Source organism: Ochlerotatus camptorhynchus, unplaced genomic scaffold (assembly GCF_037179485.1).
Source record: "Ochlerotatus camptorhynchus isolate MF236.1 unplaced genomic scaffold, CSIRO-AGI_Acam_v1.1 ptg000443l, whole genome shotgun sequence".
Classification (NCBI taxonomy): Eukaryota; Metazoa; Arthropoda; class Insecta; order Diptera; family Culicidae; genus Ochlerotatus; species Ochlerotatus camptorhynchus.
In genome coordinates, this window is record NW_027040929.1 from 6,445,406 (window position 1) to 6,472,465 (window position 27,060).

At 37.6% G+C, this 27,060-nt stretch overlaps 1 protein-coding gene across 3 annotated transcripts in view; it reads left to right on the plus strand.

Annotated features, from left to right (window-relative positions):
* Positions 1 to 27,060, plus strand: part of Mhcl (Myosin heavy chain-like) — a 138,450-nt gene that overhangs the window by 91,077 nt on the left and 20,313 nt on the right. For 2 of the 3 annotated variants that reach the window (XM_065234855.1, XM_065234856.1), the window contains 4 exons: positions 12,886 to 13,248; positions 16,724 to 16,906; positions 16,971 to 17,066; positions 25,128 to 25,313. In XM_065234855.1, coding sequence (XP_065090927.1) covers positions 12,886 to 13,248; positions 16,724 to 16,906; positions 16,971 to 17,066; positions 25,128 to 25,313 — 828 coding nt within the window. Of the gene's footprint in view, positions 1 to 3,303; positions 5,972 to 12,885; positions 13,249 to 16,723; positions 16,907 to 16,970; positions 17,067 to 25,127; positions 25,314 to 27,060 lie in introns of those variants that run through there. The other variant, XM_065234857.1, reaches the window with a different exon arrangement.

The window sequence follows — 27,060 nt, forward strand, 5'->3', positions numbered from 1 at the left end:
AAAATAAAGATGTTTTACAAAATACAAATAACCTAGATGGTTGGGTCCTATACACACACTTTTTGTTTTATGTGCCATGAAATGACATAATTCATCATTGTATGTTTTGAAAATATAATACTAAAGTATTGAATCAATAGACCGAAAATCGAGGTTATTTGGACATGAGACATTATATTTAAAAGGATACTACCAAACCGACCATCAAACGCTCTGCCCACAAAAGCAGACACGTCCCCTCGAAAATGCAATCGAGAAATGTACAAGAACAATCCTCAACTGGAACGTACTCACCAAATCAATATATCCGGGAACGCATTCCCGATGTCGTCGAACGGCAAAAAAAGGGAACTCGGTGAGCAAATTTGCGATGAGGAATTTTCACTGAAAACAACCACGAATTTCACCACACCCAACTGCGAAACACGTTCAGAAGCACTTTTGTTACACTTTCGATATCAATTACTTTCGAAAAAAACTTTTTTTTTTTTTTGTAAATCGTTGACTTCACGTAGAAGTAATACTAAAAACATATAGTCAAAGTACTCATTTTTTTTTTTTTTTTGCAAAAATAGTTGCAAGTGTACCAACATCAACACCGATCGTGCCAACTCTTTCACGCACCTTGCAGCGCGTACATAAACTGAAATTAAAATTTTCACTCGCGATGCCACAAATTTCTGGTCCGGGAGAAACAATCAAACCACGCAGCGCCAAATCTTCTGATGCTTGCAATTTTGCAAACATGATGAATCATGTTTCTTTCTCGATTCTAAAACTTCTCGGAAAGCGAGAAAACCACCACTCACACACGTATAACCGTCCGGGAGGCAGAGTGCCAGCGCTAATCCGGCAAATGCAGCCGAAAACTATGAAAGCGAACGCACGCACAAAACAGAGAACAAACACAACCGTATCCAAAGGGGTTCCGGGCGCGACTGACAACGAATGTGAAGTGCATGTGAAAACCCAAAATATTCATTCAACGAAAATGAATATTTCCGGTACTGATAGGAATAATTGTAAAGTATCTTGATTATAATGTGCTATTATGAGAAATGTTTATGTTATTAGCAAATTGATTGATGTTTATTTTTGTATAAAGTTTATTCGATATTTTCGTGTCATTAATATAAAATAATTTTACGGTTGCGCTTCATAAAATTATCTAAGATAGATTCAGTAGACACTGCATCTTTCCCCCGCGCATTTTCGATATTTAAAATAGGAGAAATGACGGCTTCGGCATGACAGACTATTTTCGGCAACCCACTGGATTTTCTTACGAAAACACTTCGCTGAATGCATGCAAATGATTCTTTATGCTTTCAGCTTCAATTTGACTATATTTTTACCACTGAGAAAAAGCAATCTAGCAAGGTTTTCTTGAAATGCAACACACTCACTACAAATTGTAGCTGATTTCGAGTTGCCGATAAAAGAACAGCAGATTTACATGCAGTTCAAATGGAACGGTTGCCGAAGAAAAACTGGTTGCCGACAATACTCGCTCTCACTAGAGAAGATTGGAGCTTTGTAAAAGCGTTTCAAAACAGTTTTTGACAATTCTTTCGACTGAAATTGTTAGAGCAGCTGGCAGCAAAAGATTGTAAACAAACCAATACTGCATATGTGTGCGTTCCTTAGAGAAAAAGGCTGTAGAAAGAAGGTCACTGCTTAGGTTGCCGAGAATACGTAAATTCCCCTAGATACACTGGAAAATCTATCCGCTGAGCTGATCGGAATAGTGCTTGTCACTTGTACCAATTTATATAGGTTTGGTGTTATTCATTCATTGGTACATTCATTTCTGATCTAAAGTTTTCCAGATTAAGAAGCATATTTTTATGCCTCAAAAAAATTCTCACGGCTGTTGCTTCGACCTTTAGATAATTAGATAGTCGTTGTTGATTTTTAGAAGTTCTGTATAATATTATCCTTCGCAAGGTCGAGTTCAAGGCACAAATGAATCTGTTGCTTCAGCAAGCGACATAAACATACAATAAATATCGGCAGTGCTGAGAAGAAACAGCCTTCTGTATATGGACTATCGGTTATATGTTCCGTGCAAAGTTCAACATTAAAATGATAGCAAATCGAAATCAAATTTTATTGTCAACACATAATTGATATTGGAATTAAATTTCAGCTTACCGATTGACAAATATGTACTTTTGATCAACAACTAGAATTTCTACAGATTACCTTTCAGCAATATATTTTTAAGTCAACTGACAATGTTGTTGCAGTTTTGTTTTTATTTCCTTGATAAAACATTAAATTTTTCTCGTTTTGTTATCAACACGGATAATGTACATTGAATCGAATTGCTCTCACTGTTGGCAGAATTAGTTTTCAATTTGATGTCACAGAAAGATTTTTTAAACTTAATTTTGACATTTTAACCGTTAAAACTACCAAAACGACAGCAAACTGAGTAATCATTATTAGCTACATCTCAGCATCATATTTAGTTTCAATTTGATCTCAAACATTGCTCGGAATGCTTTTCTGAAGTGATTCAACATTTTTCAGAATCTGGAAAGCCGGGAAATAACCGGGAATTGGAGAAGTAAACGGGAAAACTGGTAAAAATTCGGGAATTTTATGGAATAACCGATAAAATCATTAAAATATCTCTATATGACTTCCAAAATTATAGTAAATTAATTTTTCATTCTTTTACGGAATATCATTACTATTGATAGACTCAAACTCGCGTCCATAAAATCATTCCCAATTCTCATCCTTTGAGCCCTCCTGAGGGAATAAACTGGCGTGCGAATCTACAAACCAAAACCAACGCTTGAGATTCTCATGCATTTTCACGCACTCACACTCAATATAATTTTTCCAACTTGTGTTCAACTACACTATCAGCTAGCTATTCTTAAAAGCTATGTAGCATTTTTTATGCAAAATATTGCTTAAATTTTGAGGTACATTCTGTTATTATATTTTTGCAGCAACCGGCTCTCTTCTCTAAAAAAAACTGAACGATTGAAATGTGATCAAAATTATGTGTTTCACCCAAAAAGAGTTTGCTGTAAATTTACTCTCGTGGCTCATGGTTGATACTCCCACCTACAATACTATCTACTGAATCAACTCAACAACCACTCAATTTGCTCTTTTAGTCTGAGGATCCCACGAACGACCCTTTCGTGCATAGTTGAATGAGACGATAATTAGTATGCGCGAGCTGAACCACATTTTAAAAATACCTCATACGAAAAAGCGCGTTAGCAAGTATATTACGACAAGAGGGCAACAAAGACACCACATCGCTAGAGGGCGAATAGAAAAGTGAGGAAAGCTGGCAAAATGTATAGCCGAGCAACGGATTGTTTTTCATGCATCCACGATCCGCAGTTCTCAGCTGGTTGCTTTCGCGAACAGATATAGAAAGGCATACGCATCATTGCTGCAGCGCGGCCCGACCAGTATCAAAAAAGAAAACTGACGCGTATCCATCTCACATATTGCGGTCAACGAATTTTAAACTTGTGCAGTGATCGCTGCTGCCGTCGTGGTTCACCTATTAGTATTATATAAATTTTCAAATGGTCCATCCACACTTTATGCTCGTTTTGTTCGCTTTTCGTTTATGCTGTTGCCAAAGTAAAAAATATACAGATTGTTTCGAAATATGCTTAAGTGTCGGTCGGTGTGTTCTTATAGCCGGATGTACATAAATAAATTATGTACTTTTAGACGAAATACATCACTACGGAGCTGGCAATAGTATTCTAACGGGAAGGCTAGAGTTTCCGGCTTAAGGTGTAAGTGAACGATCTCTGCAGAATAAAATATAGAGTTGATTTTGGAGCTATATTGTGCATTAATAAATTAGTTCAATCGACGTTATATTAGCAGTGGTGAGCTCATCTGGTACTAGTTATATTGCGTAAAAGTTGCAATCTACAAATAATTGCTCGATGAAAACATGCGTCGCTCCAATATTATTCCGGCATCACCGACTTCAAGTACAGCAGACCATCAGCGACAAGTACCGGATCCAACTCCAACAAAAAATGCAGTAGCAGTAAGCAGTTCAAATGCACTACCAGTATCTAAATTAGGGTGCACTCCTGAAACAACTGAAAAACAATTAACCAAGCATGCTTCGTCACCAACACTTTCTTCATCGACATCATCAATTACTTCCAAACAGGTAGTTTCAGCATCTGAAGCTCAAATTGAAAAAAAAATTACCAAAAGACCACCTCTGGCGGTCAAAAAGATATCACTCCTAAGTGACAGCATTTCTAAATTCGAACAAAAAAGTGACGAAACTAAACCAAAGGTATCTTGGAAGAGCTTCCTCAAGCAATCATCCAGTAAAGATAAAGTCACTAAAAGTAGCACAAAGAGCATCGATGTTCAGAAAATCAGTGCGAAAGATACCGATGACAACAATAACGAAATAAAATTACAAACTCGTGTTAAAGTTCCTCCGCACAAGATAACTGAGGAAATAATATCGATTAACAATAATCAAATATCATCCATGAAACCTGAACCTACAATAAACAATCTTATTGGAAGCATAAATAATAGTACGAAGGAAAAATCGAATGCAAATATTTTATCGAAATCAACAACAAAATTAAATACCGAAATGAAAACTGAGATTGATCTAGCATCTACCTCTGCTTTACCACCAAAGGGATTTGAACACAAGTTAGAACTGCCGAGCGCCAAACACAATTTAACCGAGAACCATAGATCTGCTTCCCCGGACTGCACTATCAGATTGGAAATTAAAACACCTTTGAGCGAAGAACATGCTTGTGTCACAACATCAAATCCACCCGTAACGGTAAAAAAGGTTGTGAGGAGAGTGGTGAAAAAGATAGTGAAAAAATCGTCTTCGAATTTGGCAATTCATGATGGAATAAGTGAGGAAAAGGCAAAAAGAATTGTGAAGAAAAAAATAACTAAGAGTGAACCAGATAACAGTAGTTCTACAGATAAAAAAGCAACAGATAAATCAAACTCAACAACAATAACACAAATTAATGGAAATTATGTCAGTACCAACACGAAATCATTGATAAAGGAAATAAAAAAATCAGAAAGTTTACTGGATGTCAATAAAACACGTGGAAGCATGATTTCAACTGGTGATTTGAAGTTGGAAAATTCAACTTCTGATAATATTAAATATTCTCGCACTCCTGAATCATCGAAAATTCAATTCGATTATGATTCGCATCGATCAAATTTGCCAACTCTACCGGATAAGCACGTTTTTAGTGTCTTATCTGAAAATGGAAATAATAAACCTTACATTAGATCTATACTTCCGGCGCGTTCCAAAACTATAGATTTGGGTAAGGCTATAGAGGCCTTTGATAAATTATTACCTACTTGTTCAGCCATTCAAAATTGTGAAACGGAAGGAGCGATGGAATCGACAACACTAAAAGAGCGTGTGCATAGTTGGGGAAAATTAGACAAGTTGCCTCTGTCGAGAGATAGCACAATGGGTGATATGTCTTCAACACGATCATCATCCTCGAGCTATGACTCGCGGCAGTCTTCTAGATCAGTAACACCCCGTCATATGTTTCCGCATTCAAACGATGAAATGAATTTTTCCCTGCACAGCGATTATAGTCTACCGAATCGTCGCAGTGTGTCTGTGAGACATCGAGCATCTTCTGTTTCTTCAGAAAAATCTGATTATCTCAGCAGCAAAATTGAACACTTTCTTAAACGTACGGACCATGCAATGCAAGAATGGAGAAAAACCGGCAAAAAAATTAAAGAGTTTGATATCTTGGATGATCTTTGTGGTACGTACCGTTCTAAGAGTGTTTCAAAAATTATGTCACGTGGACTTCAGCTTCTCAAGGATCAACCATCGCTATCGAGATCTTGCTCTCGTATGTCCTCTGTTAGCCGGGATACATTCGACGATTGTTTCGATGACGATGATAACCAGACGGTGGTGGATGACACAGAGGTAATTGTTTGAAAATAGGTAAATTGGCTTCATTTGCTTCAATGCTCACGCAGATATCCCCATTTTTACTTTAATTATACTGCGTTGAAATAAATGAAACCAAATGTTTAGATGTTGTTCTGAAAAACGTTTGTGTGACTTGATTCTCAATTTGATTTACACGGATAGTAACCTCACACGACGTGACACACGACTCGCACTGGATTCCAAAAAGTATTATTCCTAATTAAGGTGCAATTTTCCAAAAGTACAACAAAACAGTTGATTTTGACTCCGGTTTTGAGGCATTTGTTTAAATACTTGATTGATATAGGACATTGCAATGGCAATGGCAAATGGTCCGAAAAATAAAATCAGTTTTTTAAATTGTATCGAAGTAACGGGTTACGAAATGAACTCAGTGTTCATCGGATGAACTTTTTGACAGTTCAGTGGTGCTGTTTACAAGAACTTAGAAGTTTTTTCGTCGCGCATTGCAGAAGTGTGGTTTACATTTCTCTGCAGTCTGGAAAAAATATCGAGAAAATCTATAAAAGAAAAAATCGACTAAGTTCACGTAAACAGTGAACTGCCATCCAATTAAGGTTAAAAAATATTTTTTTCAAAAATTGTTCTAATGAATCATTGTATGCTGTCAGTTCAAATATCACCGCTACTGACAGCATGGTGGCACTTTCCTAGAGGGGACAAGTTAATAGGAAAAAATAATGTATTATGTTTACATAGTCGAAGATGCTTAACATCAAATATCAGACTTATGCCGCGGATACACTTGGACGACAAACTATGAGTATGAGCATTATTTGTTTAATAGTTATGAGAACTTGCCACCGTGCGAGGAGCGTTGCCGTCTCCTGGGAATCGAATCATTAGAGGTGAGACGGACGGTCGCTCAAGCTATGTTCGCTGGAAAGCTGCTTACGGGTGACATTGACTGTCCAACACTGCTGTCTTAGCTAAATATGTATGCCCCTGAGAGGCCTATTCGTCAACGCAACTTTCTGTTTTTGGAACCACGGCGCCGAAATTATACACCACACGAGCCAATTGATCAATTTATATGGTCAAGTTTTGAACCCACCACAGCATGCTTTTGGCTCTACTGTATATGGACGATCAAATGTAAAATACTGTCGTAGCCACCAGCATAGTTCTGTCAAAACCTCTGCATTTTCATTGATCCATTCGAGCAATCAGCCGGCAATTCAACAATGTTCGCACTTCAATGTATCAGCTGACGTGTTTCGTCATCGGTTACTTGGCCTTTTCCGTACCGTTAACCGTAACTATTTAGTTTAAGTTTTATTCATTTAGACAATAATTGTCTGTTGAATTTTTCAATATACAAATAAACAAATAGAGTTGATAGTTCCATTAGAGTACGGCCATAGAGGTAACTCTAAGACTATAAGGTCCCGAAGAAACGTGCTCAACTTTTAGGCTCAGCTCTGGTACTCTCTTCGGTCCCAAGCTAATCGATGCGCCCCTCGAAATATAGAAAAATCCACGAGCCCCTCATTTTATCTGTCAAACTTTCATAGCGAATCAAAACAAACATAGTGAAGTACTAGAATTTCGGCTAGAATGGGGTACGCTTATCGATTTGCTTGGCACCAATAGGCTACACTCATAAAATTCGACACATTTTTATTGACGAATTTCCATGTAAAATTTCACATGATTTTCATGTATCCACACATAGGCAGAATCCACTCATAAGTACACATGAAATTTATGAGTCAAAGAATAGTATGTGTGGTTACACATGAACTGTATGTGTACACATAAGAACACATATATATCATTTGTTTCCCACATTGTAAAAATTCATGTGTGGGACACACAAATAAAATCATTGAATTTTTCTTAGTGTAGTTAAGGGGTTACGCCTACCTGCAAGACCGAAAAAAAAGCGAAAGTTTGGATTTTTTTTTTCTCGAAAACGACGCAACAAATTGAAAATCGGTTTTCTGCCGTTTATTGAACACACATTAAATGGTACATTTATCAGTCGATGCTGTAAAAACGAGGTCCTGGTGCCCCGCACGGCTGCTCCCCGTGGACGATGTTCTAAAAAACGCTTTTTGCGGTGCCAACTGCGGTTTGTGATGTAATCATCTGAAATAAAAAAAACCATGCCAAATCGTTAAGCATGTGTTAAAATAGTCCTTGATCGTTCGGTTTTTTTTAATTTGTTTTGACAAAATGACGGCCTTGCAAAGTTGAAGTGCCGATTTTTGATCCTTAAAATTTGTCTTTGATCGGCTGTAAAAAATCGAAATTAAATGATAGACGAAATCCGAACGATCGTGGACTGCACAAAATAGTACTGAACAGAAATCAAAACGAATCGGACGAATCGAATGTATACATTTCGAGAAATTTTCGGCACCGGTTTTGAAAATATGATTCCGAGATAATCGCGTTTAAAGTTTCAAGTTGGGTTTAGTCCACTATAAGTGAATATTTTTGTATGTCGCATAACTTTCATTTTTTGAAAGTTTGCAGGTAGGCGTAACATCTTAAGTAGTGAGTCATTTTTTTTTTTTTTCATTTGTTTCCACCGGTTGGTACGGCAGTGTGAAAATTGTATATAGAGAGTAGAAAGCGAGCAAAGGTCAATTTTGAGGAAGGCACGAATCGGGTCGATCATCTCCTTTGTGGCAAACGTTACGTTCATGGGTGCGGGAAAATTCTGGTTAGGTTCCATGTACTAACTGATCTATATTAAATTTTAGGTTTGTTGCAGTATTACCATTTATTTTAACTGGAAATACATATTTTCACGAAGCTACTGTAATATTTAGATACTACGGTTAAGCGCTGTCCAAACTGAGCACACCCAACCGGTGGATGTAAAGCTGGGTTTAGACAGGGCAAGTCAATTGATCAAGTCAGTTGAATTCAACTGACTTGAACGCGAATTGAACGTGTAAACCATGCCATTCAACTGACTTGATCAACTCACTTGAATTGAAAAAAGTTGAACCAGGCTCAACTTTTCAAGCCAATTGAATTCAACTGAGTTGATCATTTGACTTGCCTAATCTAAACCCAGCTTAAGATTCGCTTACAATTATGTGGGATTCATCATCAGAGGATGTAAGTGGAGACCGCATGAACCGAGGATGCGATATACCTAGCTGCGGTCCAATGCAAGAAAATTGGAGACCGAAAAATGTAGAGTGTATTAGTGAGGTAAATTTATTGTGTCGAAAAAAAATAGGAATTTGGTTGCCGACTGGACTCGAACCACGAACGTTGCGATTATCAGACCTGTGCTTTCTCCACTGCTCTCTCAATGCTCCTGAATATGTTTAGCCTAAAAGCAAATATAAAGCGCTCATTTTCTCGCATGCTCGACTTCGTATGCTTTTTCTGCTGGAGACATTCGAGACAAGTGTGTGCGTCGTTCTACAATGTTCTACAATGTGCGTCGTTCTACAAGCTTACTGGTATAGTCGAAAGCGCACCTAGATGGAACACGAAATAAAAATGCTCGACTTCGTATGCTTTTTCTGCTGGAGAGATTCGAGACAAGTGTGTGCGTCGTTCTACAATGTTCTACAATGTGCGTCGTTCTACAAGCTTACTGGTATAGTCGAAAGCGTAGATAGAACACGAAATGAAAAAGACAAAAAGCCATTACGGAACTAACATTCATTGTAATAGAGGCATTCGAGGCAAGTGTGTGCATCGTTCTACAATGTTCTACAACGTGCGTCGTTCTACAATCTTACTGGTATAGTCGAAATATCCACGCTAACACGAAATAAAAAAAGACAAAAAACCATTACATCGCTTGCATGGTCAATTCCTAACATTCGTTGCGATGTTCATGAACAGAGGATGATAGGAAACGGAACTAACATTTATTGTAATAGATTTTTGGTTTGCGTGCAGTTATAACATGTTATAACGGTTGTCAAATAATTGCAACACAGAAACCACCATCAAGATAGCGCTATAACATGTTATAACTCTGTAGTCTCTAACGGCGCCGGTGGTGTAGTGGTAAGCGTGATTACCTCTCACCCCAGCAGGCCTGGGTTCAATACCAGTCGGCGCCGCCGGGATGTTCTGAGGCATAACATCTCTGATCACGCATTCCTTCGGATGGGAAGTAAAAAGCCGTTGGTCCCCCCGGTTCATGAGTTGATGGGTCGATAGGTAGGGTCCAGGTGTGGGAGCTGCCTTCCTGGCACGTCGGTAGCATTGGTGCTCAGCACGGAAAACAAGATCGACGGAAAAAAACAAACCAAAGGAAAAAAAAAAAAAAAACTCTGTAGTCTGAACGTACTATTAGAAATGCAAGTTTTAAATTCAATTATTACTGCATCAATCATTCGAACCAGAATATCATGACATTTGCTGTGCCACAGCACGACTGTTTCGTTGTCGAGAAGCGAGCTTGCACACAGCATCGAGTTAATAGATTTTTCATATCCACATTCAGAAGCGTTTTCTAATTAGAAAACAGTCATGTTAATGCAGTAGTGTTTCTTTTTTTTTACGTTCCTATATTGACCATATCGTTTTAAATATAAATGGACACGACAAATTGTGTGGGACTTCGATAGTGAGCTTAAATAAATTTCAAAAACAAGTCTGGAGACTTTGGGACAGGTCCAATGCGTTTAAATTAGGCCCGGAGATTACAGTGAACCCCTCACCATCCCTCTCCAAAGTGGGAGTTTGGTAAAGAAAGATGAAAAAACCGATTTGTAGGGTTTTCGATCTAATTTCCGTCCTACTAAGCACAACCCGCGCAACCTTCGACCGAGTTTAAACAAAAAATGGAATAAGTGATCAAAGATGACTTCTAAATTTATTCACCTTTTCATACGTACCGTTAGATTTGATAAAGAGTCACAAATTGTTGAGATATTGTTTAAAATCTAATACTGCTTCTTGATTCTAAATTCGTGCTACGAGTTTCAATTCCGTCCTAACGCATAGAAACGCCATTAGATTTGCTTCGTCTTACGGATAAACGTAGAAAAAGTGTGTTCGCTAGGAGCGCTTCTTTTGTTTTGAGAACAATGAGCGTAAATATTCATACAATGAGCGTAAATATTCATACAATGAGCTCTAACAGGATTTATGTTGTAGCTAATGAACTAACGCATCGGAACAAACTCAATATTGCTTTGAGCACGGTGAAATCATTGATATTATTGATCTTTTCTGATCGATAGAACGGAAATGGGCGATTACGACGAAGTAGCGCTCTACTCTGCCTTCCTTAAAAGTTGTCCAAGCTCGCTATCTACTATCTATATGCAATTTTCACACTGCCGTACTTTAACGGAACTATCAACTCTATACTTTCATCTCCTCCATCTATCGTATAAAAATTACCACTTTAGTCTGTTATTTGAAATTAGCATCTTCAACTATGAAAAATTATCTTTTATGTGGTCTGCAGCCTGCATGACAAGGTGATTGGAGTGTGTCACAGTGTGTTTTTGTGGGTGTTAACACAAGGTGGCAGAGTGACTTACCCCCTGATCTCTATTGACCAATTTAGAGCTATTTTCTTGAATTGAGTTAGGGTGTCTCTAAAAAACAGTGGTTTTGTTCTAGTTTTCTTATTTCAAATTTCTCAGCAAAGATATATTCAAATAACTTGTAGATCTTTAGAAGGCGCAAAATGTTTGCTGCACAAGGCTTGTCGATATCTTCGCCGATCAAGAGTTATTGACGTTTTTCTACTAAAAATATGCCCTTTTCAAATGTTAATATCTCTGGTTGGAGCAAACAAAAATAAAATTGTGTACGGTATTTGAAAGGGCGTAAGAAAATAATATGAATAAATTGGGGTGTTATTTTTTTTAAACTCGTATAAAATCAATTTGAATTTATTCATAGTTTTACTATAATTTGGTATATCTTTCTTGTTAGAAGAAATACAGACAACAACTTTTGATATAAAACATTTGTCCTGAAGAGCTTTAAAAGTCTCTAGTTGATGACTTTCATGAGAAATTTGATATAAAAAAAGTTAGTGCTTAAAAACTATTTTTTTCCAGGAACACAGGAATTACTCTAAAATGAGAACGTTAAGAAATAATAAAAAAAACTATTCTCGACAAAGTTGCTTAAATTAACTTAGCTACAACTTTTTTTAAAGAACACATTTCTTTATTTGTAAAACAAAAAAAGTAACTTTTTAAACATCCTCTAATTTGAGGACCACCCTGACGTATATATATATATATTATTGAGAATAACATACTCCCTTTCAAATGCCGTAAAAAAAAATTTTTTTTTTGTTTGCCCCGACCAGAGATATTAACATTTGAAAAGGGTATATTTTTAGTAGAAAAACGACAATAACTCTTGATCGGCGAAAGATATCGACAAGCTCTGTGCAGCAAAAATTTGCGCCTTCTAATGATCTAAAGGTAATTTGAAAACACTTTTGCTGAGAAATTTTAAATAAGAAAACTATTGCAAAACAACTGGTTTTTTAGAGACACCCTAACTCAATTCAAGAAAATAGTTCTAAATCGGTTAAGGTTGCTTGAAATTAGCTCAGCTATAACTTTGCCGAAGAATTTATACCTTAATTTCTACAAATTAAGAAGTTAGATTTTTGATTTCAATGATTGTATGAACCACCCTAGAATTCATTGTCATAAAAATAAGGGCCTAACTATAAGGAACAATTTTTTAGAAGAGACTTTTAGTCTAAAGTTTCATTTCAGGCTCAAAACATATCCTTCCACCTAAATCTGCATTCTAGACCACTGTGCAATGGTACATCTTTTAAGTATAGGTGCTCATGATAGCCGTAAGCGTAAAAGGTTAAACGTACGACCCATTTGTTCTTCTGAACGTCAATTTTTTGATGAAGTTAATTCGTTCCAACTAGCTTCTAATGTTTCGAATTCTCTTGTTTCTATATTTAGCTATCAGGGATGACTGCAGAGCTGGCTGAAGAGCACTCATCATCAAGCTTGATAAGTGAACGGTTGGAAGCAGAAACTACCGAAAGACTAAGGCTCGATAAGGAAGTTAAAGAACATGAGGCCAATTATCGAAATTTGCAGGAATCATCGGAGAAACTGGAGATGGAACTATTGTGTGCTAAATCTGATCTCAACGGCGATTTGGATGATGACCTTGATGGCGATGAAACTGGATCCAACGTCTATCGACTAAAATATGAGCGAGTGGCCCGTGAACTGGAGTTTACCAAAAAACGATTGCAGACACAGCATGAGCATGACCTGGAGCAACTAATTGGATTAAAAAAACAATTGGAAAAGAAGGTTTGTAAAACATCAGGCTTTTTTTGGCATACTACAGTCAAACAGGGCTGTAGAGTCGGAGTTTCAGTCGGATGGATTTTTGAGCATAAGGAGTCGAAGAAAAAGATTCGAGTCCGACTCCGACTCAGACTGTTAATTTGAAATAATTTGAAACTAGAAGGTTTGGTCGTGCAATTTGATTTGGCTCCATGACCGATTCGATTGAATTTGAATGCTTATCATGAAAACTAACATAACTCGTCTAAGCCCAGCTATACTGATGGCTTTGATCTAGTAAACCTCCTCATTGTTTTTAATATTTATTTTAGAGATTTTTAGTCGAAGGCTAGTTCATATCTTCTAAACCTCCTTATACTACACACTAAGATTTGTTTACAGGAGTCAGTATTTTTTTACTGGGTTTTTGAATTGCTGAAAAAGTCAGTAAAAATTCAAATGACCGTTATCCGTAAGGAATCAATGAAATCAATCAATTTTATTTTCTATCTCTAAATGGGGTTAACAGAACTAAGTATGTACAAGTTCAGAACAAATTTTCTCATTAATAAATTTTCCACAGATTTTTAAACTTTTACCGAACAGTTCCGCAATTCAAAAACTCGGTAAAACCGTACTGACTCGATTAGTGTGTACAGATTAAAACGTATTGCTTTCAAAGTTCTTAATTTGCTATTTACCAATTTTATCTATTTGGGACGGTACTAATGGGTATTTTAAAAATATTATTATTTTCCAAATGAACGCGGTTTTTAGGACATATAGACATTAGGATTTTTTAAGTAATTTCCCTGAATTAAAAAAAAACTTCTGCATTATTTAAAGCATAAAACGGATTATTTTTTAGTCAAGCGGTGGTTAAAAAAATAAAACCTTACTACAAAACAATTCAAAATTTATTACTGTCAATTCTCCCCAACTCGATATTTAAGGGACCATCAAGTGAGTGAGGCTATCGAGTTACGGAGGTAAATTTTGCGAATTTGTAGGGGAAGACGGGGTAAGCACGCCCGGAGGGGTAAGAGGGACCACAGTATGAAATCCTCTACATTCTTACCAATACTCAATACAGAAAAGATTAACAACATGTTTTTATGATTCTGAAACACCTTGTGAGGCTTCAAAACAATAAATAAATACAAACTTCTCGTTCGGTGGCTTTCATGATTTAATTTTGAAAGCAACAAATATAAGACTTTTTGATAAACAAACGATGTTTTCTGACGTTTGTTGGTACCTGTTTCCTTCAGTAGTACTGCTTCTGTGACTGCAGATAAATGTATGTAAAAATGCATGAAACATGAGTAAATATACCATATTAAATGTAAACCAGACCTTACCGAAAATGGTTAAAATTGTTTATAATCCCTGCTAAACTTTAACTGAAATGGTTATGGAACTTCACATGAACGTTTGTGTAATGAAGTTTTAACCTTATGTATTATGGTTTTTTGGAAGTGACCCTACAAATAATGGATTGTTAAAAACCATTACCATTCCAAATTCTTGTTTTCTCCATACATTTTCGGAAAAGGAATTATATTAAAACCTTTTTATTTATGATTTGAGAACTTTAATGTTAATGGTTATGGTAGACGGTAAGGTTCATGGATGGTTTTGTACTGTCGGTCAACTCTACGTGGAATATATCGCGAATTGGTAATCATTAATTTACAGGCTAAATCCAAAGAACCAAAAATCAGATCATGTTGCGAAAGTGCAGGGAAGCTAAGCTGGTTAAAGCGCAGAACTTTTTCAGCGCAGCTAGTGATAAGGTTAGCTCCTCAGTCCTCAAAATCTTCACGAAAACATGTAGCATGTTGAGCTTGTGTACAAAAATCAAAACGAATGTTCAGCTAAAGTACAAATGAGCTTGTACTAATTCGAACATAGCAAGCGGAGTACAAGTCAAGCTGAACATTAGGTCGACGAAGAGAATCTGTCAATGTTACTTAGGACCTAATGCAATGTTCCGCTTGAAGTGAGTGTAAAACATTAGTGCACTTTACACACATGTTGCACCGTGAAGACTGCTCATCACAAACAGACCAGACGTCAACGCAAAACTCTGAAGTACTGCTTCGAAGGATGCACGCTTGTTGTTTTGGGTGTTCAAGTCTGTGTTGAAATCTGCAATCGATGTTTATTTCGTTGCGCATTTCATCAATCAACGTTTTTGTCTCGGTGACCTGTTTCATTCATCAGGTATAAAAATGAAACTACAACGTGCAGAAACGGAAGTAATGAAATTGGGTTGTTAGTGGAATGCATTGCAAAAAGGTTATCTTCCATTTAATTCCATTTAATCAACTTTTGTATCCAACTAGGACTACAATGTCATTTTTAGTATTTGCTTTGTCTTTTTGATCAAAATTTCAACTTTTTGTTTTGTCACAAAGTAATTGGATTAGAGCAGAAATTTTCAATTGGACGCATTTGAGAAACATAGGGAGGGTATTACAGGTATCGATAAGCGCTCGATTTTATTTGAAGGGGTTAGAAGGAAAGGAGTATAATTGACTTTGATCGATCCTCTTCATTGACTTTCTCTTTTGATAGCCACAGCTTTATAAAACATATTTTGCGCTATTTCTGCCACATAGTTTGATAAAGGAGGTTCTCATGTAGCATCCAGAATGGCACACGAATCAAGGAATGTGTTTGCAGCTGAATTATTAACGAAAGAGAAAGTCGATTATAAGAATCGATCAAAGTCACTTACATCGCTTTCCTTCTAACCCCCTCATTTATCATACTTTTTGCGCAATAGAAGATGCAAGGTCAGCTCAAAATACTGCACCTTTCCGCATGGTACTTCTATACTAAAAGGAAGAGGATTAATTATAAACAAAATAAGTAATCAATATGTTATTATAACTATGGCAGGAAAAAAAAATACTTATTATTTTGATATCATGATATCAAATTTAGTAATCTGAATGTTTAGAAATCTATTCGTTGAATAATTCGCAGGTAGATTAATATCAATAAATGTTGTAAAATATGACTGTAAAAATCATAATTGTCTTTGTGATGTTTGTGAAGAAAACAGCAAGCATCCTGATTGACTCGTAACAAAAAAAATAGATTTCAGTGATAAATGTGGATGCTCTTTTTATAAAATATCAAATTTTGTATATAATTATATTTTTTAGAAATATCAAAATAATATCAAAATATGAATTCATCCGAAATTGAAAAATAGCATATCAAAATATGTTATCAACATAATTTCAGAAACATAATTTGATATCATTTTGATATCCGACTTTGCTCGGGAAATCATTTACTCAAACGCAAATGTTACTCGGTAATTGAATCGTACCTATTTTTATTAGAGACCTCAATATTTGGGTGAATTGTTATCAATTAAGCAGGACTACAATAATTTTTATGATCGCTGTGGTGTTACGATGCTATGCTGACATCATCTAATTAATTTATACGAAGTTTTTAAACACTATTTAATATATTTCAGCTAGCAGATGCTTATGAGGAAGTGGAGGAGCAACGACAGGTAGTTGGACAGTGGAAACGTAAAGCGCAGAAGATGACCAACGAAATGAACGATTTACGCATGTTATTGGAGGAGCAAAATAGTCGTAATAATCTCCTCGAAAAGCGTCAGCGAAAGTTTGACTCTGAATGCCAAGCGCTGCAGGTATTTATTTCACTATTTTTTCCGGAAGATATAGGTACACGTATAACGCATTACTTGTTTACAGGACTCTGCCCGACAAGAAAAACAATCTCGGGAACGTCTATCTCGTGAAAAAGATGTTCTTATCGCCGAAAAATTCACGATAGAACAGACACTTTCTGTAAGTAAATAAGCATAGTGGACCGACCGAGATGCACAGACAAACAGAAATAACACATTTAATATTTATCTAGACAAAACATAGTCACTAGAACACTACCGCCATCTGTTCAGTATCATGTGATGGATAGTGCGCTGAACAGATGGCGCTAGTGTGCAGACGTCAAACGCTAGGGAACCGACCGTGCGCGCCATAGGTAGCGGCACAACCAACCAAAAACACTCAAATTGACCGTCAAATGCGTGTTCGATGAACAACCTGCGAGTGTTATGTCTGTTTGTCTGTGATAGATGGGTTATTAGGAAAGTACAACTACATTATAACTATTAGTGCAATGGATGAACGTTAGTTTCGGGGTCATGTTAGTGTTAGAGTTTTGTTAGTATTGACCCGTATTCAGCCCTGTCGGCAAGGTGCCTTCCATTCATTTTGACTAAAAAATTATTTTATTAAATTATGGAATAATAAGATATTATGATGATATTTTGTATGTGTAGGTAATAAGAAAAGATTGTAAAGTTTGTGTTTCACACATCAAACTTGCAAATTTAGCTTTGACAGAGTCACAATGAGCGATTTGTTGATCGCATCTTCGCGAAGAGTGGATGAGATAAATTACAAAATCGCTTATTGCGACTCTCATGTAGCAAAATTGGCAGGTATTATGTGTCAAACACACACTTTACAATCTTTTCTTGTTGTTTACATAATCAAAATATTTTCATAATTTCTTAAAACATTTTTTTAGTCAAAAAAATACTAGTCGCAGGCAGTTGTTGTTAGGACATGAGACACTGTCACTGCTACTATGTTAGAGGTATGACCCGTCAAGTTTCGAAGTACAAAAAAACTGTTCTTATAAATTAACTTTAAACTCAAAGCAACTTATTTATCTTAGCATTACAAAAGCGAATTTAAAATTACTATTGTATTTTATGCTAATATTAAAATTATAATAAAACTACAATTTACGGCTCCATGAATTTAACTCGCTTGAACCTTTCAAATCAATGAACTGGATAAAAACTGCAATTTTAACAATTGCAAAAAAAATCATAGCAATACTTGACAAATCATCAACAAGCCCCTCATCCTTGGACAGGGATATAAAATTATAATTTTTTTTTTTCAAACCAGCCATGTGCATAGTTGGAAACCATAAGATTGTCTTATCAAAGCATTGATTCTAGTTCAAATTAGATATGGAGTTCCAAACAGTCCTTGAAAGATGTACTACCCAAATTTAATATAAAAATATTCTATTTGAGTTCCTATGCTATGAATCACTGTAGTAATTATTATTTACACAACGCAAAAGCAGTCAATAAATTTGATGCAAGTTTTTATGAATGCCATGGTAGTCTAGGATCAGAAATTGAAATAAGTAGGTAATGTAACCATGTTACATTCGATATGTACTATTGGAGACGCAGGGTAATCTAGTCGTATTGGAGTAATGAACGAAATGTCTAAACATGATAATTTCAAAAAATCGTAACTCAAAAACGAAGAAAAATACATCGCTGATTTTTTGATATGTTGTGTAGAAAAGCCTAAATAAAATAAATATATAAATATATATATATATATATATACATATATACATGTATATATATATATATATATATATATTTATATATATATATATATATATATATTTATATATATATATATAAACGTGTAACGCTCATTATCTAAAAACCATGAAAACCATAAAAAACAAATATAATCGAAATACAAAACTCAAATTTTCGAAATTTTTTATAATTTTTAAAAACTTTTCATGTGATATTTCAATCATTCAAATCGGTTCAATGGTTCAAAAGTTATGATTTCTAAAAAATGCCATTTTTGGAAAAAAAAAATAGAAAAAAAATCGATTTTTTGACCACCCTAACATGGAAATGGTCACTCTAATGAGAAAATAAAAAAAAATATGGGTCTTATATTTTTCGATAAGGAACAAAACTATCAATTGTTACGAAATTCTGAGAACCACTATATCGTGTCGCCGCCAAAAGCTACTTTCTTCTCCGGTTAGGGAGAGTCTTTCGCTTACTAGGTCAGACACTGTTTCTCGATTCTAGAAGCTACTTTTTTCTCCGGTTAAGGAGAGAAGTTTTCACTTCCAAGTCAAGAGTTCTTCTAGGAGCTTCTTTTTTCTCCGGTTAAGGAGAGAAGTTTTCACTTCTAGGCCGAAAGTTCTTCCGGATTCAAAAAGAGAAGAATCTGGAGTAACCTACGAAACTTTATTTTATTCAACAAAATTGTACAAAGTGATCTTACGGCTACGTGTTGCATTAGCAACTTATAATTATGTAAAACTTTTACATGATTTGTCCAGGGTTTAACATATCCCTTTCAATGCCGAACTTTAACCTAATTTGCCTATTCTAATTAGCTAGGATTCCGATCGCCCTTGAAAGGGTAAATTTGTGTTGTTTAGACCTTATATACTATGCCCTCTCAGATCTGGGATTTCTCAGATATCTTGTATGTTTATTTATTTTCGTAACTCAGATCTGATATGGCTCTACAAATAAGAATGTGACATTTGTAACGTTTAAACATTATAATTGTATCCTTCGTTAAGGATAAACAGAGAGGGAAAGCTAAACGTAACCTAGATGCGCAAGCATGCCATGCGTGGGCGTGTTTATCCCACTTGAACGCAGAAACGTTCCTAAGTAAATACTGCAGTTAGATTATGTAAAACGAGCTCTCGCTCCTTTCGCCTTACTTTTCATTCCATATTCTTGGCCTTGGTATCAACGTCAGCTAGGGCTATGCAAACGAGATGCAACTATGTGGGTTATCTTATGGTTTTGGTTTTAAATTAATTGCCTTGTGGTAACAGTATGTATATACGGTATCAACGAAGCGATTAGAGCCTTAGGTGTTCTGTAGGACCAAAAATGTGATCAGTTCCTGTAGAAGCCCGGAACTGAAGCAACCGGATGTGAAGGTGACTAAAAAGAATGTTCTCTCTCAAATCGCCAAACTGTTTGATCCCCTTGGCTTTATATCACCTGTGATCGTTTTGGCTAAGTCCATCATGCAGCAATTGTGGGCTGATGGTCTGGGATGGGACGAGATCCTAGAGGGCGAGTTGTTGAGTAGATGGGTGACCTTACATCAGTCGTTGGTACAACTGAACGAGATACGAATACCGAGATGTGTTATGGCTCCTGGAGCTCAACGTATTGAGATTCACGGCTTCTCTGATGCGTCGTGTACTGCTTATGGTGCTTGTGTTTATTTGCGTTGTGTTCAGGAGGACGGGGCAGTGTCAGTTAGGCTGCTTTGCAGTAAGTCAAGGATTGCCCCTCTGCGTCGTCTCACAATACCTAGATTAGAGTTGTGTGCCGCTGTGATATTGGCCAATCTGGTTAGTTTTGTGATCCCTATTCTGAAAACCGAATTCCACGATATCAAGCTGTGGTCTGATAGCCAAATTGTGCTGGCATAGATAAAGAAGAATCCGTCAGAAACCGAGTTTTGGATATAAACAAACTGACTAGTGCCTACGAGTGGAAGTACGTCAGGTCCGAGAATAATCCTGCGGATTTGGTGTCCAGAGGGTGTTACCCTGGAGTGTTGCATCGTTCTGATCTGTGGTGGAATGGTCCACTGTTTCTGCAAGATGTTAACTACGATATCCAGGAGACTCCGCTGATTCAAGATGAAGAGTTACCAGAAATGCGACAAGTTCAAGTGTGTAACCCAGCGGTCGATGTTGAAGACGCTCCGGTATTCGAGCGGTGCGGATCGTGTTCCAAGCTGCAACGTGTATTGGTGCAGGTGGTGAGATTCACTAAACTGACACGAATGAAAAAGGAGAATCGTAAACATGCAAGATACATTTCTGTGCAAGACATGCGAAAGGCATGGAGTACATTATAAGGATTTTGCAGAGGACCGGATTAAACGAGGAGATCCAGTGTGTTCAGCGTAAGGAGTTGCAGAAGCGATTGGCGAATCTTCAACCATTCCTGGACGAAGAAGGCTTCCTACGCGTCGGCGGACGTCTACAAAACTTTAAATTACCGTATGACGCCAAGCACCAATTACTTCTTCCACGCAATCACCGAGTGACGGAAATGTTGATTCGTCAATATCACGAGGAGAGACTGCATGAAGGGCCATCCGGTTTGCTGGCAGCAATAAGGCAGAAGTACTGGTTGGTAAATGCTCGATCCGCCATCCGGAAAGTGACTCGAAGCTGCGTAAAGTGTTTCAGGATTAAGCCGAGAGGAATTCAGCCCTTAATGGGAAATTTGCCCGAGGAGCGTGTGAATGTAGCAGCAGCGTTCGAACTCACTGGTGTGGATTACGCCGGCCTAGTGATTGTGAAAGAAGGAAGGTATAAGCCAAAACACGTAAAGACATACATTGCACTGTTTGTCTGGCTAACGACGAAATCGATTCACCTCGAATTGGTTTCGGATTTGACATCCGAAGCTTTTCTCGCCGCTTTGGATCGTTTTACCAACCGTCGTGGAATGGTTCGTAAAATTATGTCTGATAACGCGACCAATTTTATTGGTGCTTCGAAAGACCTCCACAAATTGTACTTGATGTTCCGTGACGAGACCGCAAGAACGAAGATCAACGATTTTCTGCTCAAACGAAAAATTGAGTGGGAATTCATTCCGCCTAGATCACCCAACTTCGGGGGTTTGTAGGAGGCAGGAGTAAAGGTTGTCAAGTCCCACATATATCGGACTTTGGGCAACGCAATTTTGACGTTTGAGGAGTTCGGAACAGTATTGACCCTCGCTATCAGTATATGAACAATTTGCGTAATCGGTTTTGGGCAAAGTGGTCGCATGATTATCTATCAACGCTTCAATCGAGGGCAAAGTGGACAAAAAGTGAACCAAACGTGAAAATGGGTACTATTGTGCTACTGATGGAAGACAATCTACCAGTTCAGTAATGGAGGTTGGGTAAAATTGTTGCACTTTACCCGGGACGTGATCAGAGTCGCCGACGTGAAGACTGTAACGGGAGTATTCCGGCGCTCCATTCGAAAGTTGGCGCCTCTTCCTATTACCCACAACGACCAACCGGCGGGAGTATGTACGCGATGAACGCTTCCAGTAGGAAAATGAACGACGTCATCGAATGGCGCATCCTGATTGGCTGACGCAGCCGAAGAAATAGTCTAAAAGCAAACAACATTGCAATTCATGTATTATTCTGTATCCTGTATTTAACCATTGAAGAGGAAGCAGCGAATAAAAAAAGGCAGAATTGAGATCTTTCATCTCATTCTTTTCGTCCGAGAACGGAGATTTCCCGAGCATTCGTGTTTCGTCCAGTTCCTGTTCGTTCATCCATGTGGTGATCGATTCATCTTCCATAAGTTCCACCTAGTGGACACTTTTAAAAGAGTTGAACTTTCCTGTTTCCCTGCTCATCGTAGCCTTGTGTTCGGCAGTTTGCCGTGGTCCTTCGAGAGAGAGAGAGAGAGAGAGAGGGTTACTTCGCTGGTGGCTGTAGTGGTTACAGCTGTTGGCAGCTCAACGACTGGTGGCTGAAGCGTTATCGGGGACCCATCGTTCCTACTCTGTCCGCTGTGGTGTGCGCAGCCAACGGTGCATCGTCCCTTCGCTGGTAGCTGTGGTGTGCACAGCTGTCAGTGGCTCATCGTCCCATTACTGGTGGCTGTGAGGTGCACAGCTGTCGGTGGCTTGATCAAGAGTTGTGTCTTGGTCCTTCGTTCGAGAGAAGCATCCCGTCGCTGGTGGCTGTAGCGTGTACAGCCAATTGTGACTCTTCGATCCATACGCTGGTGGCTGTGAAGTGCATAGCTGTCGGTGGCTCGATCACAAGGTAGGTTTTCGTCTGTGCTGTTGTGGTAAGGGCAATGAATCTACCCCAAGAGAAATTGAGTACATAACAGTAATGCTCCCAACTGATGATGACGTGAAACAGGTCCCGGATATTGGATCTCAGAGCCGCAAGACTGGTGGATCCCTTCGTGAGCTGGTTCATTTCCATTATTTAACGTCGGTCTCTGTTCCGCAATCTAGTGCCAATCACCGACGGACATCGATTGCCATCCACTGACGGCAATCGAATGTGCAGGAAGGCAGCTTCCACACCTACATAGGATATCGCACCCATTCAACACACATGGGCCGGGACCAACGGCTTTACTTCCCTTCCGAAGGAAGACGTGACCAGAGATTTTTATGCCTCAGAAAAATCCAACGCGGAAGCTGGTGTGGATCGCCGGTTCATCGGGTACACTGCCTCAGGCTTGAGCCCAAGCCGCTCCAGCTCGGATTTCACCGCAGTCGCCTCAAACGACGGTAATCCACGCAAAACCACCTTCAGTGGCTTGCTCGATGGCAGATCATGCGTGAAGAAGTCCACGTTGTTGTCCTTCAGAAAACATCCTATTTGTTTCCTTTTACAATCAATACTGCGAAACCATTGACTTTACAATGTCTCGGCATAAACTAAAACAATATTTTTGCTCCATAAGGCATTATAACTCATAAAAAGTAGGAACTGCTTAATTTTTATTAAAGACAAAATTATACTTTTAACCTCTTTTCCAAAGTTGACGAAATAAATAAATTTGAGGAAACAAAACTGTATTCGAATATGTTTGTACACCTCCAAGCACATGATTTTGGTACCGATGCTGCAAAGCTTGAAGCGAGGCAGCAGCTTGTGTTTTGCCAGTTCGGCACCCAGCTTGGCAACGCCCTTCACCGGCGTGAAAAGCAGGGGAATCCGCTCTCTTCTTGCAATGGGAACGGCGTCACCATCGCCATTTTTTCCGGGAGTACTGCATAATGATTGGCTTGCAGTACTCGTTTTCTGGGCTTGATTAGCACCTTCTTTGAATGGCCCGCTGCTGTCTCATTGGCACGTTTACGCACCATTTGTTTCGTGTTTGCAAGTTCAAGTAAACTTGCCAGAACGCGAGAAGGTGGCGACACTTCCACGGCGCAACGTGGCAGCACATTTTTCATTACGTATTTGGTAGAATATTCGTAGTATGCTTTCAATTTACAAAGCGTTATTGGCAATGATTTTTCACTTCCACTGACGAGACAAGCTGCGATGTCTGGAATAATTCTATGGTAGAAGCAACTTGTTCCTTAATAATGGCTGACCAAAGTCATTGAAGTCATGCAAAATTCCAGGAATGCAACTGTTACGCTAGAATATAAGAAAAGTTAACAAAATTGTTTTGAACACCGGTGAAACATATGTGACACATAACTCAATCAAAACTTTTCTCTCGTTGACTGAGTTGCTGCGATACATCATGCAATTATTAGGTATACATTACTTTTGACTAGTAACACAATGTTTTGTGGGGACGGCCGATAGTGGTTAACATTCATGCAGCTGTCACGAGTTCAAATCTCATCCCCGGACAAATCACAAATGACAAATTTACAATTTTTAAATGGAAAATGCTATCTTGGGTACCATTTGAGTAAAATTTACTGTACATTAATTGTTTTAATTGAAAACTAATTTTATTTTACACAGGCTGATCTAGACAAGGTAAATTAACCTATTAAAAAAAATACAGTAGAGGGTTAACAACTATAGTTATACAGTAATTTTTTTGCGGGGATTTTTGAGAATACAGACACACACAATTCTGTTCTTACGCGTTTTTTTTTCGCTTCTATTTTGAATTATGTGATCTCAAATTGCAAACAAATGTATTGCAACTTGTTTGAAAAAATCAATGAAAAATATGGTGGTACACTAATGTACCGATTTTGTCAGCCCCTCCTCGTATCACATTTTTATCTTTCAATAATTTTACAAAACCGTATTTCCACATCTTTTTTTTTTTTTTTTGATTCATTACTGTATTTAAAATATTGTTCCCATCCTGGATTAGGCTAAATTCAAAAAAATAAAATCGCGTTAAAAAGAACTGAGATTATTTCAGTTCTATTTATGAGTATTGTTATAGGACTTGTAATTATTCTGAGGTATACACATACAAATAATCAAATACTAAGTCATGTTTCAATTAAAAAAAATATCTTCTGTTTTGTTTATTTGGAAAAACAGGATGTGCGGTTGGAACTTGAGCTGAAAGAAGAAAAGTACAGTACGCTACAACGTGAACTAGAAGAAATGACCTTTGGCGGCGGCACCGAAGAGGAGATAGCTCAACTGAAACGTCAGAAAATGGAACTTGATCGTCGTTGTAAAGAACAGGAAGAGGAACTGGACGAAATGGCAGGACAGATGCAGGTAATTTTCATCGTTTTCGTCTTGCAATTGGTACTCATACGACAAATTTTCCTCTATATTATTGTACACAATTTTGGATGATTCCGTTTTACACTTGAACGAAAATCCTCAGCAGTTTTTGACTCCCTCTGCACTATGTTGTAAAATTTATAACGCTGAAACATATCCGTGTCAGCTTTGTCAAAACGACGTTTTAATGAGTCGATTATCGACTCATAAGTCTTAGTAGCTAGATCAACACCAGGGTGCAAAAGTTTCAATTTGCTGTAAGTTTCTCTACCGCATAGCCCCAGAAAATATGCAAGCTTCTCTTCTTGTGGAATCTTATTTATCTTGAAGATCCATTCAATCTGCTCCACATATTGTGTGAAGCTAGTACCAAGGACAAAAGATTCAATAGAACCTATCAGTGGCATGGCTCGTCTGAGGTAGAGAAAAAAAACAAGCAAAACAAAAGGACCTGCAACACGGTTCCACTCAAAATGGTCGCGATAACCAAAACCGTAATCTAGTAGCAACCAAATCCACAATAGCAACCAACAACACCTTTATAGCCTACTGCAATCCGTTTATCGTGTATCCGCAAACTGCCAAATTTCTGCGTTACTTTTCTTATTGCCCGATAATCATATAACAGCACCGAAAATCGGCACAAAACTCCAAAATCTCGTATTGAGAAAATTTCCGGATCTAAATTTTCACAATATTACAAAAATATAAGCAAATAAACCATAGCCGGTTGACTAGGACTACTAATTGGCAAAATTATAGAAACAAAAGCTAATTTTACTTTCTTTTAATTACTTTCTTGCTATTAAAAAATCACTCCGGTTTGTTCCGACACAATCTGCCGAACTGCAAACTTCCATAGCAGCCAAAAATGGTTTACAAAAGCGACTCAAACAAAGGCGTAGCTCGCTTTACACACTTATTACCAATTTGCTTCAACAATTAACTTGTATCGCATTCCAAAACCGGTAAAAATCAGCTGCCACTTCACTTTTCGCACTTCAATAATACTTTTCAAAATCACTATCCTCGTACGTCACTTTATCTGAGATTGTTCTTTCGGAGTGTATAAGTAACTATCTTCACAATAGAGTTTATCTGAGAACTACTTTGCAACAAAAGCCGCTGATAGTAGTAGTAGTAAAATTTACGTTTATTTTCTTTTTTTTTATGTTTCAACATTTGGTTTAACATTTCAATTGATTAGTCTTTGGCGCTTCATCTTTGTTCTAGTTAATTGGTTATTCTAATGTGATGATTGCGTTTAGCGCTATTTTACAGAATACCCTTTATGGGATTGTTTTTGTTTGAATTAAAAATTTTGATAACCTACCTACTTGAGCACAGGAACCTGACAGGAGCCTAACTACTTAAACTAGGTTGCCAAATCACGAATGATCTGGTGGTTTGATCGTAGACAGGCGACTCTGAACCTTTCCAGCGTGGAAGTTTTTCGCTTCTCGAGTGTTTGAAGACCGGCCAGGTGGTGAATCTCAGAATTACGAGTTCGCGGTGGACTGTTAAGGGGAAAATACAAGTAACACGTCAAAAACTCGACGACTTTCGGATTTTTTTTGTGAGCAAATGAAATAACGCAAACGTTTGGGGTTTTTTGCATTAAATTGCTTAAATCTTCCTCTACATTTGAGATTTTTGTCATTGATGTGTGACCTCTGTGGCTTCTTGGGGTCACATCGGAAGGAGGTCGCCTCCGGTGGGGATTGGTAATTGGCGGGCG